Source organism: Podarcis liolepis, assembly GCF_965112155.1.
Source record: "Podarcis liolepis genome assembly, chromosome: 15".
In the NCBI taxonomy this organism is placed as follows: Eukaryota; Metazoa; Chordata; class Lepidosauria; order Squamata; family Lacertidae; genus Podarcis; species Podarcis liolepis.
In genome coordinates this window covers 46,638,378-46,655,649 of record NC_139566.1, presented here as the reverse complement: position 1 = coordinate 46,655,649, position 17,272 = coordinate 46,638,378, and the positions used below count along the sequence as shown (strand labels likewise).

Genomic DNA, 17,272 nt, shown 5'->3' with positions numbered 1-17,272 from the left:
ATGAGAAGCCCTCAAGCAGAATCTGAGCACAAGAATCCTCTCCCCTCCTAAAATTGTGGGGGTGGGGGAGGGAGTGGGAGCAAACTCATGTGAACAGCAATTTCACCATGGTTGGCAGGCAGCATTGTGTTGAGCTCTTATAACACTCATCCCCCAGACCAATCCTTCAAAATTTGACTACGCCGAAGACTTGGCCTCCCTAGTCAGCCTGAATGAGTCAAGCGTCATCCACACTCTGTACCGCCGGTACCAGTCTCAGCTGCTTTACACCCACAGTGGTCCTGATCTGATCGCCATCGAACCATCGTCTTCTGTTTCCACTTGTTCAATAAAGGTACGGGGTTGAGTCTGGGGTGGCATCGCTTAACAAGGACCTCTCTACCCAGTTGGGATAATTGCCTGGCAGAGGAGACCTGCCCTTTCCTCTGGCAACCAGTGATGTAATGACACTCAGAAGTGCAGAGACCCTTCATGGTGGTCATAGCCATGCCCCCTTCTAAGATTACACAATAGTGTTATAATTACACAATCATAAAAATAATTAGAGATGCATTGCAACAATGCATTGCCTTTCAGCTAGCTCTGCTATTTTCCAGACATGCACATGGGCAAATCATTTGGAATGCTCCATTATCTCCTTTCAGAGTGACTTAAATTGCATTTTCTTCAAGTTCCATTGAACGTAACACCATTCTCGTGAAAACGTTTTCTGTGTTCTAAACACTTAGCTTTTAAGCACATGGAACAACTCCTTCTCGGTGTTCTTCTGTTGCACCTTCTCCTTGGAGCCCATCCTCAGTGGTTGACTCATCACTCTGAGCAGCACAGAGGGTGAGAAGACTTTGTCTCTATGGACAAAAAGCTCCCCTTCCATGTTGATTGGGTGGCTCTAGGGTGCTGGAGAAAGGGACCCTGATGCAGAAATAAAAGCAAGTCTTTGATCCCCTATGACCCCAGACCCCTGTACTACTGGTGGTAAATAAAACCAAGGGCTTGTGGCACCTTAAATGACAGTTTTATTCTTACTCTGTGCACCTTTATGGCACCATAAGTGACTTTTTCGTGGCTTTTGCTGCTACAGCCACAACGTTCCTCCCTGCATTTCCAGATGCTTTTATGAGGAGGGCTGTCTGAGATGCTTGGCGGAGGATGTTCTTGCACTGCTTAGCACTGGGGTGAGGAAACCTTTATCAGCCTGTGGACTGCATTTCTTCAGGAGCCACCTGTCAGGGGCTGTATGCCGCTGATGAGCAGGAGCAGTGGATGTGACTTCTACACCCAGGTGACGAGGAGAGGTCAACACAAATAATTGCATAGCCCACCCTGGGCAACTGCCATACAGCAGAAAATGAGTCTTAAAAGCTGGATAATATTTGTGCAAAAGTTGGAGGCTACTTCCAATTTCTGCCAAGCTGTGACAAGATTCCAGAGGGTTGTAGACCCTCACCCAGGGCCCGTGATTCCAGTGAGAATCAAGGTGTGGCAGAGACTGTTGTACCTTTAGAAATGTGGATTAATTACATATATTCACACCTTTAATCTACATTGAGGGAGTACAGCATGGTCATCTTGAGAGGGGCTTGTTCCCCACAACAGGGCAGCACTGGAGTCAAAGCAATCTCTCCCAGGCAGCCTTCAGCCAGCCAGCCAAGATCATTCTGGCTTTTCTCAGCCATCCCAAAGGCTGTGATCTTCCAAATCACCAGTCTCTATTCAAACCTCAGGGCAACAGGGAAGGACAGTTCTCTTGCATTCCCAATGGCCCGCAAAGACCAGGCCATTGTTTCTTCAGGGCCCTAGCCTGGTGAGGTCATTTTGCTTCGATATTCCTCTGCACCTTGTATTTTCCAAATAATCAAAATCCTAACATTTATTAATTTCCAGGGTTTAGTGGGGAAACCTCTCCCCCAAACCTATAACACCATCTGGGCAGCAACACAACCAGTGGTCATCAGGTGGTGTGAAGAACGACCAGGAAGATGGATTTCTATCTGGACTAGTGAGGCCCAATTTATCTAGAGATTTAGGATCAATTTGCATGGATAGGTACTGTAAAGAGTGCCTACTTGCCTGTTGCCTTCTTTCTCTGTTGTGAAATTTAGGTGGGGATTAGGGGAGTGCAAAGCCTCTGTAAGAACTTCTAAGTTTTTGTTAAAGTTCTTTCAGTACAGAAGCATGCTTCCCCTTCATCTGCAATCTGCCATTTTTTGGGTGGGGGGAATCAAAGGAAGGGCAAAGGTGTTTGAAGTATTGCTGTACAACTGCACTCCCTCTTAATCCACTTAGACTGAGTATGCACCAGATTTTCTACCCTTATCATCTTAAAGCACATTCTTTGCCTCAAAGAATTCTGGGCACTGCAGTTTACACCCCCCCCCCCGAGAGACAATTGCCAGCAGCCCTCAATAAACAACAGTCCCGAAGAATTCCTGGAGGGGTGGAATGTGCTTCGAATGTGCTTTAAAACTGTAGTGTGTATGCAGCTTTAGGCCACATTCATACTAGGCATTTTTTTTGCAGTTATCATACTAACGTCATTTCCAGGGACAGTCCTGTAATTACAAAAGCCATCCCAGCTTCTGATTTGATCCTGGAATGGCCCTGTTTCCCTTGCCAGTACCACCACTGCTGAGCTTGGGGAGGAGGATGTGCTGCCTCAGTGACCACTGCGAGGGAGCATCCCATTGCCTCTCTCTGCTTCTTCATGGTCACTGCTGCCTGCCTCCTCCCTTGGCTGCTGGATAGCAGGCAAAGAGGAGGAGAAGCCACAGATGCCAAGGCCCAGCCCTGATGCGCTGACTCTGAGGAGCAGGGAGAGGGCAGGGTGGGAAGAAAGCGGGAGCAGAGAGCAAAAAGTCCTTTTTAAAAAAAATGCTTTGTGCTTCTGTGTCTAATCTTGGCCCTTTCTAAGATTTCTTTATTAGTGTGTGTTTTTCTTTTTGTAAATCTACCAAATAAAATAAAATAAATAGATTAAGTGGTTCTCTCAGGATGGTAGAGGGGGTGTGCTGTGTCCCACTGGTATAGTGGTGGTGGCACTTGCTCTTCTTCTGATAGGAAATGCTCGGGGGGGGGGCAGAATGGGGGGTTGAGGATGGTTAGTTAGGAGTGAGGGAGAAATGTCCCTATTTCCATCTAGGAGGGTATGGAATATATTGTACATATTTCATATCACTTGCAAACAACTCCTGCTCCAGCACCTTATCTGTAAAGCTACAGTGAAATGTTTTACCATCGTTCATTTATAATTTATGGTGTTGCCAAGGATCAGGGCCCAAATAAGATTACTTCAAGGAATGACTCTGCATCTGGAGCCACCACTTGGCCCTTCCTGGTCTAGTTGACTCCCTGCTCTGAAGGACAAGGACGAGAGCATGCAAGAATCTCAGTTCTTGCCCATGGGACCTGGACTGCCAGCTGGGCACTTGCATCTCCTGCTCCTACTTCCTCTGCCACCACCCACTGACCAGACATGCTCAGCACTCTGGCTGCAACCACGGTATTTTGGGGGGTGGCCCCTGAAAGGGCCACTCTTCCCGCCATAGGGAGGAGCCATCTCTGCTGGCTCACCTGCCTGTCCGTGCACTTCTGCTTGGCTGCTGCATGCCAAGCAACACAGAGGGAAAGAGCAAGCAAGCGGAGGAAGGAGGGATGCGCAGCAGTGGTGGCGGGCACAGGTGGGGTGGGAGAAGTATTGAGGGGGCCGGACTCTGAGAGGAAAATTACGGGGGGGAGATAGGAAAGGTACCCCAGCCCCCTAGAGTTGGTGCCTATGATTACAGATGGCCATGTAATCTCTGCTTAAAAGCCTCCAACGAAGCAAGAGTCCACAACCTCTTGAGAGAGACCATTTCACTGTTGAACTGCTCTTACTGTCAGATCATTCTTCCTGATGTTTAGTTGGAATCTTCTTCCAACTCCTTCCAAAGTTGAATCCATTGGTTTCCAAACCCTTGAGCTTCTTTGTTGTCCTCCTCTGCACATATTCTAGCTTTTCAACATCCTTCTTAAATTGAGGTGCCCAGAACTGGACACAGTATTCCAAGTGTGGTCTCACCAAGGCAGACTAGAGTAGTACTGTTGCTTCCCTTGACCTGGACACTATATTTTTGTGGATGCAGCCTACAATGGAATTAGCTTTTTTTTTTTTTTTTGCTGCTGCATCACACTGTTGACTCATGTTAAGCTCCTTTTCACATTTATTGCTAGTAAGCCAGGTGACCCCATCTTATATTTATGCATCTGGTTCTTCCTGCCTAAGTGCAGAACCTTACATTTGTTCCTGTTGAATTTCATTTTATTAGTTTGGGCCCAGTTTTCCAATCTGTCTTCTACAGCATTAGCTTCCCCTCTCAAATTTGATGAACATCTCCTCAATTCCTTTGTCCATAAAGGAATTCTAAAGACATTAAACAACAAAGGGCCCAGGACAGAATACTGTGGCATCTTACATGTAACATTTTTCCAGGATAATGAGGAACCATTAATGGGCTCTCTTTAGGTTCAGTCAGTCAACCAGCTACAGATGCACCTATCAGTTACCTCATTCAGCCCACATTTTACCAGCTTCCTTGCAATAATTTCATAGGAAACCTTGTCAAAAACCTTACAAATCAAGATATATTATGTCCACAGCATTCCCATGGTGTACCAAGCTTGTAAAAGAAATGAGTTTTGTCAGACATGACTTGTTCTGTGCTGGGTCTTTTCTAAGTTCTCACAGGCATACTGCTTCTGTTCACCTTTTCCCAGGCATTCAAGGGCAAGCGGGATGGACTGTCCCCACACATTTTTTCCGTGGCACAGAGGGCCTACTGGCGTATGCTTATGCAACGGCAGGATCAGACCATCATGCCCTTGGGCAGGAACAATTCTGGCAAGACCACCTGCTGCCAGAACACCCTGGAATACCTAGTGGCCACTGTGGGGAGCATGGACAACCGAGTCACAGGTAAGCCTTTGCTTGAGGCAGCAGGTGATGTGCTAAGGAGGCAGGGGCCTCCATGTGCAGGACATCTTTCTCTGGGCCTCCATCATCCCTGACCACTGGCCTTGCAGACAAAGCTGCTTGGTCCAGCATCACCTTAGAGGTTTCTAAGAAAGGCACATTCAGGGCATGGTGGGTGTTTCCTTGGGGGAAATTGCATGATGGTCTGCAGGCTGGAGGTGGGAGGGATGAGATGAAATTGTTTAGAAAACAGACAGTGAGTGCTTGATTTTTGCAGTGGAGAAAATCCAGGCCATGTTCAGGGTGCTGAGAGCCTTTGGGACAGTGACGACCAGCCACAACAAAGCTTCCACCCGCTTCTCCATGGTCATGGCACTGGATTTCAGCGCCACTGGCCACATCACAGCTGCTCATCTCCAGGTAATGCTTCTGTTGCCTCCCTTGGAAGTGGTGTGTCTCTCTCTCTGTGTGTGTTGACGAGATGGGGACACCAATGGCAGAAGGAAGCTGAGGAGTGGAAGGTTTGTGATCTTCTCCTTTGGTCTCTGTCTGCTTCCTGAACTCTAGAGTAGACCAAGGAAAGCTTGAAAGTCAATTGCACCACCACCATTGAGTGGCATCCTCTGAGTGGTGGCAAGCAGTGGGATGGATGCTGGCATTCTCTCTCTTTTCTCTGCCCAGACAATGCTGCTGGAAAGGATCCGTGTGGTGCAGCAGCCAGAGGGAGAGAGCACCTTCAATGTCTTTTCTCAGATGCTTGCAGGGCTGGATCTGGATCAGAGGTATTGCTCAAAGGGAAGGGGGAGAGGCTGGTCTCTGTCTGATGCTCTGGTGAGCATCCCTATTCAGATATGCCTGAAGTGGCTCACACTGTGATATTTTGGGCACTAAGAATGTGAGTGATGCTGTACTGGATGCAGTTCAAATGCCCATCTAGTCTATCCTCACCATGGCCACCCAGATGCCCCAAAGGGAAGCCCCAAAGCAAGACCTGCTGTTGCTCCTCAGCAACTTGGATTCAGTGATAGAATTCTAAGCATGGAAGATTCAGTTTCAGAAGGTACATAAAGATCTCCTTGTTGAATCAAAGGGTCCACCTAGTCCACTATCCCCCTTCTAACAGGGCCCAACCAGAATGGATGAAGAAAATGCAGGCAGTGGGGAGGGTTGCCCCCAACTTCTAATCCGCAGAGGAAGGCTGCCTCTGTGGCCATAGCTCAGTGGCAGAACACAAGCTCTGCACACACAAGGTTCTGGGTTCAATCTCCAGACAGATCAGTCTGAAAGAGCCTCTGCCAGTCCGTGTAGAGAGTCCAGAGCTAGATGAACCAATGATATATGCCAGCCTCCCCTGTTCTACAGAGGTGTCACTTGTGGGGGAATAGCTGACAATAGCTTTCTTTCTTTTTTCTTTTTTAAATGATATTTATTGAAAATTTTTGAATTACAGAGAAAAAACAAAGCAGAAAAAGAAAAAAGAAAAAAGAAAGAAAAAACAAACCACATCAAACAATACAAATTCAAAAAACAAAAATACACCGCAAACAGACAAAAATAAATCCATCATTCTCAAATCCTCAACTCTCATTACCTTCTTTCTTTGACCTCCTCCTTTTTTTTTTTATAAAATTTTTATTGGTTTTACAGCATTTTTAAGAAAAACAAACAAACATTAAAAAAGACAAACATACACGTATAGTTTCAAACATATTTTCATAAACCTCTTTTCTTGGACTTCCCCATACCCCCCCTCTCTGCATCCCAATGTCCGTAGTTCGACTAGCAACTCCCAATTGTTACTTTCCAATCTCTATCCTCTTAGTCCTCTTTTATAATCTAACCTTATATCCCTGTACCCCTTTGTTTCTGGTAACCACGGCATTTTAGCATTCATTAAGTTTATAGTAGTCCTTAAGGTAACTTTTAAATTTTCTCCATTCTTCTTCCACCGTCTCTTTTCGTTGGTCACGGATTCTGCCTGTCATCTCGGCCAGTGTCATATAGTCCATCACTTTCATCTGCCATTCTTCCAAAGTGGGTAAATCTTGTGTCTTCCAATATTTTGCGATGAGTATTCTTGCTGCTGTTGTGGCATACATAAAAAAAGCTCTATCTTTCTTTGTCACCAATTGGCCGACAATGCCCAAGAGAAAGGCCTCTGGTTTTTTAGGGAAGGTACATTTAAGTACCTTTTTCATTTCATTATAGATCATCTCCCAGAAGGTCTTAATCTTCGGGCATGTCCACCAAAGGTGATAAAAGGTACCTTCAGTCTCTTTACACTTCCAACATTTGTTATCAGGCAAATGATAGATTTTTGCCAGCTTGACTGGGGTCATGTACCACCTGTATACCATTTTCATAATGTTTTCCTTTAAGGCATTACATGCCGTAAATTTTATACCGGCGTTCCATAACCAATCCCAGTCAGCTGACATAATATTATGTCCAACATCCTGAGCCCACTTAATCATTGCCGATTTAACTGTTTCATCCTGTGTATTCCATTTCAACAACAAGTTGTACATTCTAGATAAATTCTTAGTATTGGGTTCTAACAGTTCAGTTTCTAATTTTGATTTTTCCACCTGGAAACCGACTTTCCTGTCCTGTTTAAAAAATTCCATTATTTGGCGGTATTGGAACCAATTTTCTACTTTATGCTTCAATTTCTCCTGACTTTGTAGTTTGAACTTATCTCCATCCTGTTCTAAGATTTCCCAATACTTCGGCCATCCGACCTCCATATTGAGTTTCTTCACTGCTTTAGCCTCCACTGGCGACACCCATCTAGGGGTTTTGTTTTCTAGTAGATCTTTATATCTTATCCAAACATTAAACAATGCTTTTCTGACAATGTGATTTTTAAAGGCACTGTTAACTTTACCATACCAAAGATATGCATGCCAACCAAAAGCGTTATTGAAACCTTCCAGATCCAAGATGTCCGTGTTCTCGAGGAGCATCCATTCTTTGAGCCAGCAAAAAGCTGCTGCCTCATAGTACAATTTTAGGTCCGGCAGGGCAAAACCCCCTCTTTCCTTAACATCTGTCAATATTTTAAATTTAATTCGGGGCTTTTTGCCCTGCCAGACAAATTTCGAGATATCTTTGTGCCACCTCTTAAAACATTCCATCTTATCAATAATCTGCAAGGTCTGAAACAAAAATAACATTCTAGGCAATACATTCATTTTAATTACTGCAATTCGGCCTAACATTGACAGTTTCAAATTTGACCATATCTCTAAATCTTTTTTAATTTCTGACCAGCATTTTTCATAGTTGTCCTTATACAAATTCTGATTCTTAGATGTTAAATAAACCCCTAGGTATTTAACCTTCTTGACCACAGTCAAACCTGTTTCCTCTTGAAATTTCTCCTTTTCCATATCTGTTAGGTTTTTCCCTAAAACTTTGGTTTTTTGCTTGTTCAACTTAAATCCAGCTACCTGGCCAAACTGTTGTATTATTTCTAAAACCCTTTTCGTACTAGTGTTTGGCTCTTGCAAAGTCAATACTAGGTCATCTGCGAACGCTCTTAACTTATAATGTTTAGCTCCGACCTGCACACCTTTGACCTGCTGGTCATTTCTTATCATATTCAGCAACACCTCCAGAACTGAAATAAAAAGTAATGGGGAAATCGGGCACCCCTGTCGTGTTCCTTTTTCTATCTTAAGCTCCTCAGTCACAACATTGTTTACAATCAGTTTAGCTTTTTGTTCAGAGTATATTGCAGCCATACCATTCTCAAAGCCCTGACCTACCCCCATCCCATGAAGATTCTTCCTCATAAAACTCCAAGAGATATTATCAAAGGCCTTCTCCGCATCCACAAAGATCAATACTGCCTTGGTGTTTATATTCACCTCTAACTTCTCTTCTTTGACCTCCTCCTCCTCCCTTTTTTTGTATCCTGGTTAATAATTATCGCAGCAAATCCTTTCCATATTTCATAGTATTCTGTCATTACATTACCTTAATCTATTTTCATCTTATCTTATAGAAAACCTTAAAAACTTAAAACTTAAATCTTATTTTTACTGACTTCTCACAACCATAATATTCTTACCTAATTCTTTAAACATTTTTGCTAGAACCTAGTAATTTCGTTCCAACATTTTTCTAACATTTCATCCATTTTATAAAACAGTCCTGGTAATAAGAAGAGAAATAAAAACAATCCAGTCTTCATCCAGCGTCCTTTCCTCCTGGTCCCGGGTTTTGTCAGTCCTTTTTGTCCCATCAATCTAGCGCATTAACCTGGTAACCTTATATCCGAGGCCCTTAAATCTCTTCCATGTCCCTTCCGCAGCTCTTCTTCATATTCTCCTTTCACTCGTGGGAACTCCAGCTTGGTGATGTTTTTGACCCTTTTCAACAAATCAGCCCCTTTTCCATAGTCCAGACTCAACTCCATGTGATATTTAAAAACATGTTTCAGAATCCCTCCAAAATTGAGAGCCCCCACAGCTCCAAACATCTCACGGCCCATTGCCAGACTCGGAAAGTCCAAAATCCCTGCATAGGGGGGTCTATCCAACCCCCCATTTCCAAACCAAACCAAACTTTATCTTTCCAAATCTGGCTTTTTCCAAGTTCATTTGTCAAATCCAAAAGCTCATGTTCCTCCCTCAGCTCCCTCCATCTCTGGCGCCCAAGATTCAGCAACATCCTCTTCTCTCATCTGCTCTGTCAGGACACACTCCTGATCTAATTCCTGGGTGGGCTCCACATAGTTTCCCACTGCCTGTTCAAAAATTCTGGCCGCATTAGTCATCAAATCCATCTTCTCACTTAACTGTTCCAGTAGGGCACTTGTTTTGCAGAGAGCAAGGTCACAAGTCCATTCCCACAATTGTAATCTGAGACAGCTGCAAGCTCCCTGGAATTAGTTACAGTTTCACGGTCTCCCTCTAGGGGGAGAACTTCTATTTGTTCTTGCAACAAAGTATCCTTTTTGAGATATTTTGTCAATATTTGTTCCTTTAAAGTGCGAAAGGAATCAGTGGAATCAATATGTTTCTCTTCCTTTAACTATCTGTCAAAAACGTTTGTCTCTGGTCAATGAGCTTCAAACGTCAGTCCTGACACCCCGCTCCAGGATCAGGACGGTGGAAAGTTACTTTACTTTAAACTCACTTCTGCAGGTTTAAACAGTCCAAAAAAGATCCCCCTTCTTCTCCTGCTACCGAAGGGGGGTTCAACAATTTTAAATGATGAAAGCCAATCCTTTAGAAGCGATTTTCTGAGCTCTAGTTTACGTTTTCTTTGCTTTATTCTGTCTACAAAGAAATGGAAGGCTGACTTCCTGTTTAGACCTTCCTGTTTCAGTACCAAATTGAAATAAATTTTTGAGTCCAATTCCTTTCTGCTCGCAAGTCCTTATTTAAAGTCCAATTGTTCAAAGTTTAAGTACTCACGGGTGCTTATTTTAGAAGCCAAATTGTCCCAGGAAAAAGGCAGCGCTCTCTAGCAACGGCTATGCGGCTTCACTCCATGGAAATAGCAGTTGACTCACAGCACCGCGCCACTTCCCTCTCTTCACTTCAGAGCCCGTTAGTGGGTTCCTTTGCGGGTTGGGGGGGCGCTAAGGGTGCCCGCCGAGTCCCATGGTCACAGGCTTCATCCGCCTGTGATTTTTAGCAGGGTCCGCCCTTCGGCGTAGCGGAAAGACCCGTTTCACGCAGAGCTAGTCCCTCCAGTTCAGAGGGAGTCCGCCATTGTCGATGGCGCCACCCCGGAAGTCCAGCTGACAATAGCTTTCTGCCCCTCTCAACCCCCTTTAAAGCCATGCAAGTTGGTGGCCATCGCTGCCTCCTGTGGGAGGGAGTTCCATAGTTTAAGTATGCACTGCATAAAGAGAACCGTGCTCTTCAATGCTGTTAAATTTCTGTGAGAGGCTTTAAAAATAATTGAATTGCAAACTATTTGGAAGTGTGGCAAACTGAATTTAAGACAGGAAAAGTGGAAAACCCCAAATCGACAAATTTGTCAATCCATAGTTGATGTAGGCAAAGGATTGGTCTGATTATGAAGGAACCTTATTTCACCTGTAGAGGGCACAAGATGACTGAGAAACCCTCCCAGGACTGGCCTAGGCTCACCATCATTTTGCTACCTGAAGCAGGTAATGAGACGCAAGCAGGGCCTGGTGGCATCCTGCCAATCTCTTTTGGAGGCCAGCTATCTTACTTTACTCTGCCCAGGAAGAGGAGAGGCAGTTATTGTTCCCAGTGCAAGATCTGGACACATTGTTCTAGTGACACATACACAATCCATTGTCTGATGACTAGGATTTGAAAGCAGCAGTTGGTAAACAAAAACAAATGCGTTGTTACTCAGGGAGGGAGATACATTTTGTTTTAACTCCTTGGTTTGTGCACCATTGGATTCCTGCTGTGTTTAATTTGAAGTAGCCCAAAGCCTTTCTCTAAGGTGTAAAAAGAATCCAAAATGGCAAGAAGTTGCTGGGGGACAATGGGGAGGGGCACTTCCTATGATCTCTTGAGGCAGCTCCTTCCAAAGACATTAGGATGTTTTTCACAACGTTTTGCCAAAATCTGCTTCCTTGCTGCAATTTGCACCCCGCAGTTCTGCCCCTGCCCTGCTCCTGGAGTAACAGAGAAAGCACGCCTGTTCGATCTTCTGCATAATTTTATTTTTTAAAGACCATATCATAAGGTTACCAGATTTTTTCCAATGAATCCGGGGACACTTATTGTTCACTATGTACATGTGAATGCTGAGAAAGCTGTAAATCTGGGGACTGTCCCCAGGAAACGGGGATGTCTGGCAACCTTACCATATCTAACCTACTACAAATATCTAAGTGGTGTACAGAAAAGGAAAGCAAAAGACAACTTGAACTACAATTACTTTTACAAGAATAAAGGTAAAGGGACCCCTGACCATTAGGTCCAGTCGTGGATGACTCTGGGGTTGCGGCGCTCATCTCGCTTTATTGGCCGAGGGAGCCGGCATCATGTGGCCAGTATGATTAAGCCGCTTCTGGTGAACCAGAGCAGCACACAGAAACGCCATTTACCTTCCCTCTGGATACCTATTTATCTACTTGCACTTTGACGTGCTTTCGACCTGCTAGGTTGGCAGGAGCAGGGACTGAGCAACAGGAGCTCACCCTGTCGTGGGGATTTGAACCGCTGACCTCCTGATTGGCAAGCCCTAGGCTTTGTGGTTTAGACCACAGCACCACCCGCGTCCCTTTACAAGAATACGTAGATGTAGATAAAAATGTTACAGTAAAGCAAAAAATTCTAAATACATGCAAGCCAATATCAGTTCCTCCTGCTCCTGGAATACCCCTCTCGGCCTCACCCAGGGCTCAACTTGCCCTGGCACCTGCACCCAGGGCCTAAACTAACTCACAGCTGTTCCTCGGAAAGCTCCCACAGAGAGGAAGGTTCCTAGAAGCTCCTGCCATCGCCCTAGTCTCTCCCTCCATGTATGCTTTTTATGGGCAGGCCCAAGGTGGAGGGAGCCTCATCAGGCTGCTGCCCACAGGTGTGTCCCACTCAGCAGCCAGCTGCCCTCTCCACACCCAATTCCAGGTGCAGCAGGTTTGGTGAGTTCCCCAGGGGGTCCCAATGATGGAAGAAGGGTGCCCCTCCACTCACAATTCATTTTCCAGCCCCCGCCCTCTCCTCCTCCAGCTACATGATGATCCTCCTGATACTTCCAGACAGCTATCGTAGAATGGGCTTCCAGAGTGAATCATAGAATCATAGAATCATAGAGTTGGAAGAGACCACAAGGGCCATCAAGTCCAACCCCCTGCCAAGCAGGAAACACCATCAGAGCACTCCTGACATATGGTTGTCAAGCCTCTGCTTAAAGACCTCCAAAGTAGGAGACTCCACCACACTCCTTGGCAGCAAATTCCACTGTCGAACAGCTCTTACTGTCAGGAAGTTCTTCCTAATGTTTAGGTGGAATCTTCTTTCTTGTAGTTTGGATCCATTGCTCCGTGTCCGCTTCTCTGGAGCAGCAGAAAACAACCTTTCTCCCTCCTCTATGTGACATCCTTTTATATATTTGAACATGGCTATCATATCACCCCTTAACCTCCTCTTCTCCAGGCTAAACATGCCCAGCTCCCTTAGCCGTTCCTCATAAGGCATCGTTTCCAGGCCTTTGACCATTTTGGTTGCCCTCCTCTGGACACGTTCCAGTTTGTCAGTGTCCTTCTTGAATTGTGGTGCCCAGAACTGGACACAGTACTCCAGGTGAGGTCTGACCAGAGCAGAATACAGTGGCACTATTACTTCCCTTGATCTAGATGCTATACTCCTATTGATGCAGCCCAGAATTGCATTGGCTTTTTTAGCTGCCGCGTCACATGTTGGCTCATGTCAAGTTTGTGGTCAACCAAGACTCCTAGATCCTTTTCACATGTACAGCTCTCAAGCCAGGTGTCATCCATCTTGTATTTGTGCCTCTCATTTTTTTTGCCCAAGTGCAATACTTTACATTTCTCCCTGTTAAAATTCATCTTGTTTGTTTTGGCCCAGTTTTCTAATCTGTCAAGGTCGTTTTGAAGTGTGATCCTGTCCTCTGGGGTGTTAGCCACCCCTCCCAGTTTGGTGTCATCTGCAAATTTGATCAGGATGCCCTTGAGTCCATCATCCAAGTCATTGATAAAGATGTTGAATAAGACCGGGCCCAAGACAGAACCCTGTGGCACCCCACTAGTCACTCTTCTCCAGGATGAAGAGGAACCATTGATGAGCACCCTTTGGGTTTGGTCAGTCAGCCAGTTACAAATCCACTGAGTGGTAGCATAGTCATGGCCGCATTTTACCAGCTTCTTTACAAGAATATCATGGGGCACCTTGTCAAATGCCTTACTGAAATCAAGGTAGGCTATATCCACTGAGTTCCCTTCATCTACCAGGCTTGTAATTCTGTCAAAAAACGAGATCAGTGGGGCTAATTCATTCCATACTGCATGTTCGTTTTGTACTGCATGTACTGCATGGCACACACATGGAGTGTGTGCCATCCACCTGCTCATTGCCTCTAGGCCAGGGGTCAGCAGACTTTTTCACCAGGGGGCCAGTCCACTGTCCCTCAGACCTTGTGGGGTACCGGAGTATATTTTGAAAAAAAATAAGAAAGAATTCCTATGCCCCACAAATAACCCAGAGATGCATTTTAAATAAAAGCACACATTCTACTCACGTAAAAACACCACACAGGCCCCACAAATATTCCAGAAATGCATTTTAAATAAAAGGACACATTCTACTCATGTAAAACACGCTGATTCCCAGACTGTCCGTGGGCCGGATTTAGAAGGCGATTGGGCCGGATCCAGGCCCCAGGCCTTAGTTTGTCTACCCATGCTCTAGGCCATCAGTGGGTTCATTGCCCATTGATAAAAAGACTCCGCCCCCTTTTAAAATAATGTTACCATATGTAGTTGTATAGAGATTATTTTTTAGGATGGGGTTGGAGTTCTAGACCTCCCATAGAGCATGGTTTTAGACTGCCTTTTATTTGTGAGTTATTAATGCACACATATTTCACACATGTTCCATAGGAAGCACAGAGAAGGGGAAGGATGCACCAACTCAGATGGCTTTAAAAGAGATCAAGGACTCAGCTACATTTGCAAAAAATAATGTTTTGAATGCATTATAAACATGCAATACCAGATGGCACCAGAGAGCAAAAAAAAACCTATGCAATTTTTCATAGCGGTTTTTTTCTTTTTTTATAATGATTTAATTTCTGACTTATAGCTCCCCCCCCCCCCCGTGAGTAGATCCACCCTCAGACAAATTCACCAAGGATAAAGCTACTCGAAGGCTACTAGCCACAGTCAGGGGCAGTTATACTTCTGAATAGCAGATGCTGGAAACCACAGTAGGGGAGAGGGTTCTTGTGCTTGGGTCCTGCTTGCTGGTTCCCCACAGGCATCTTGGGTGGTGAGTGTGACAACAGGATGCTGGACTAAATGAGCCCCCATTGGCCTGATCCAGCAAGAGTCTTCATATGTTCTTATGTTTTTAGTTGGCTGAGCAGGACCCCTTGTCCTGAATGCTCTCTGCCTCACTTGGCCTTGTGGCTGGGCTCTGCCTCCTTCCTGTGCAGCCTCACGCGCCTTGTGTGTGAGGACAGATTCTGAGCTGCAGCTTCAAATACCAAGGCCAGACTCTTCTTCTGTTCTTATGCAAATGAACTGGAGCTGTGCAAGATGATGCATGCTCTGGTTCTGGAATTCATTTTTCAAAATACTTCTACAGTGGTGCCTCGCAAGACGAAATTAATTCGTTCCGCAAGTCTCTTCGTCTTGCGAGTTTTTCGTCTTGCGATGCACGGTTTCCCATAGGAATGCATTGAAAATCAATTAATGCGTTCCTAGGGAAACCGCCTTCAGACCAGGTCCGGGGACAGTCTGTCCCCGGACCTCTTCTGAAGGCTGGGGGGGGGGGGACAAGGGCTTTTCTTCCCACCCCCAGCATTTTAAAAAACCCCGGGACAGCGGAGGACTTCTCCGCTGTCCGGGGCGATTTAAAAGCCCCTGGGAAGGCAGGCAGGGGGGACAAAGACTTTCGCCCCCCGGCCGCCTTCAGCAGGTGTTCCCGCCCCCCTTCCCCGCTTCGGAACAGCGTTCCGAAGCGGGGCGGCTGGGGCAGGTGTTCCCGCCCCCCCGCCCCGCTTCGGAACAGCGTTTTAAAATGCTGGGGGTCGGGAGAGAAGCGTTCGCTGCCGACCCCCAGCATTTTAAAATCTCCCCGGGAGATTTTAAAATGCTGGGGGTCGGCAGCGAACGCTTCGCTCCCGACCCCCAGCATTTTAAGATCGCCTGGGGCAGGCGGGGGGAAGGCAGGCGGGGGGGAGCAAAGACTTTTGCCCCCCGCCGGCCTTCAGAAGAGGTCCTCTTCTGAAGGCCGGCTGTGGGCGAAAGTCTTTGCTCTCGACCGCCAGCATTTCCCTATGGGCTTTCATCTTGCGATGCAAGCCCATAGGGAAATTCGTCTTGCGAAGCGCCTCCAAAACAGAAAACCCTTTTGTCTTGCGGGTTTTCCGTCTTGCGAGGCATTCGTCTTGCGGGGTACCACTGTAGTTAAATCCGAATTCAGGAGGAATGGAAGGCAGAGTCAAAAGTTCAACAGAGGAACAAAGCAAATGAAATTGTTCTTCTCTTCCTTGAACACTATGCAGGAGCAGACCACCCATTATCATTTAATTCGTGTTCCCTTAAGAAACTCTGGGAGGAAGGTCAACTTTGTGTGCCCATTTTACAAAGGGCAGAACTGAGCCCCCCAGAATAATGCCATGGCCGCCATGGGACTTGAATCCAGTGCTCTTATACCCAAGTGCCATTTTCAGTTATTTGGGTCACAATGACTCAGTCAGGGGCAGTGCCATGTATTCCATTCCCGGAGGTTTCTCCTTTGCTCTTGGAGTAAATGATGTTTGAGAGATCAGCAGAAATCACTGGCGAATAGACCCAAAGAGAGAAACCTCTGTTGGATAGAGCTATCCTCTTTGCCTAAAAGTAACACTCTTGGCTTTAATTTATCTGTGTTGTTATAGTTTGTGTAAGCTGCCTTGAGTCTCAGTCTGGGGAAAAGGTGGGGAAATAAATATTACAACAACAACAACAACCATGCCCAAAGTTTGAGGTCAATGGATGATCTGCCTTGATTTGTCCCTCCATCTGGGATCAGTTCTCCACCTCGGAAGCACCAGCTACTCCTGTCCTGCTTGTGGGTTTCCCAAAATTGACCACTGCTGGGAATGGGGTGCTGGACTCGAGAGGTCTTTGATCTGACCAAGCAGCCAGGTTTTTTGTGTTTTTTTAATTACTCTTTAGGCGGCTGCATCTGATGTGAGGGATTTATTTTTTAATGTGCGTGTGTTTCCCCCGCAACTAGGACTATGCTGCATTTGCATCAGATGGCAGAGAACAGCACCTTTGGCATCAGACCGTGTCAGAAGGTAGGCAGCTGAATTAGCCTTCCTCCTCCCCACCCTGTTGCTATATGAATCCTTGAGCACAAAGTATGGAGGTTAGTTTCAGTAGCATTGAGACCAGGTCTCTGCCCCAAGGAACTTGCTTTCCTTTGGGGGGGGGGGTAGAACTCCTTTGTTGTATTGCCTGTGTTTTGATGCAAAAAGTGAGGCATGCTGGTTAGCGTTTCTAATGAAAAAGCGATGAGGATTATGGGAGAGAAAGGAGGGCAGGACTGGTGGTGGGGTAGGATGGGAAAGAACAATGTGCTTGGGGGAATAGTACCAGCCAGGACTGGCTCAAGGCATATTATTATTTGTTTGTTTATTGCATTTATA

At 45.8% G+C, this 17,272-nt stretch overlaps 1 protein-coding gene across 5 annotated transcripts in view; it reads left to right on the top strand.

Moving 5' to 3' along the window:
• The window catches only part of MYO18B (myosin XVIIIB), a 349,431-nt gene that overhangs the window by 54,203 nt on the left and 277,956 nt on the right, over positions 1-17,272 (top strand). For all 5 annotated transcript variants that reach the window (XR_014519475.1, XR_014519476.1, XM_083476633.1 and 2 more), the window contains 5 exons: positions 158-334; positions 4,753-4,951; positions 5,226-5,368; positions 5,630-5,730; positions 16,858-16,921. Coding sequence is in view for 3 of the 5 variants with exons in the window: in XM_083476633.1 (XP_083332759.1) it covers positions 158-334; positions 4,753-4,951; positions 5,226-5,368; positions 5,630-5,730; positions 16,858-16,921 (684 nt within the window). In the remaining 2 variants the exon portion in view is untranslated. The remainder of the gene's footprint in view (positions 1-157; positions 335-4,752; positions 4,952-5,225; positions 5,369-5,629; positions 5,731-16,857; positions 16,922-17,272) is intronic.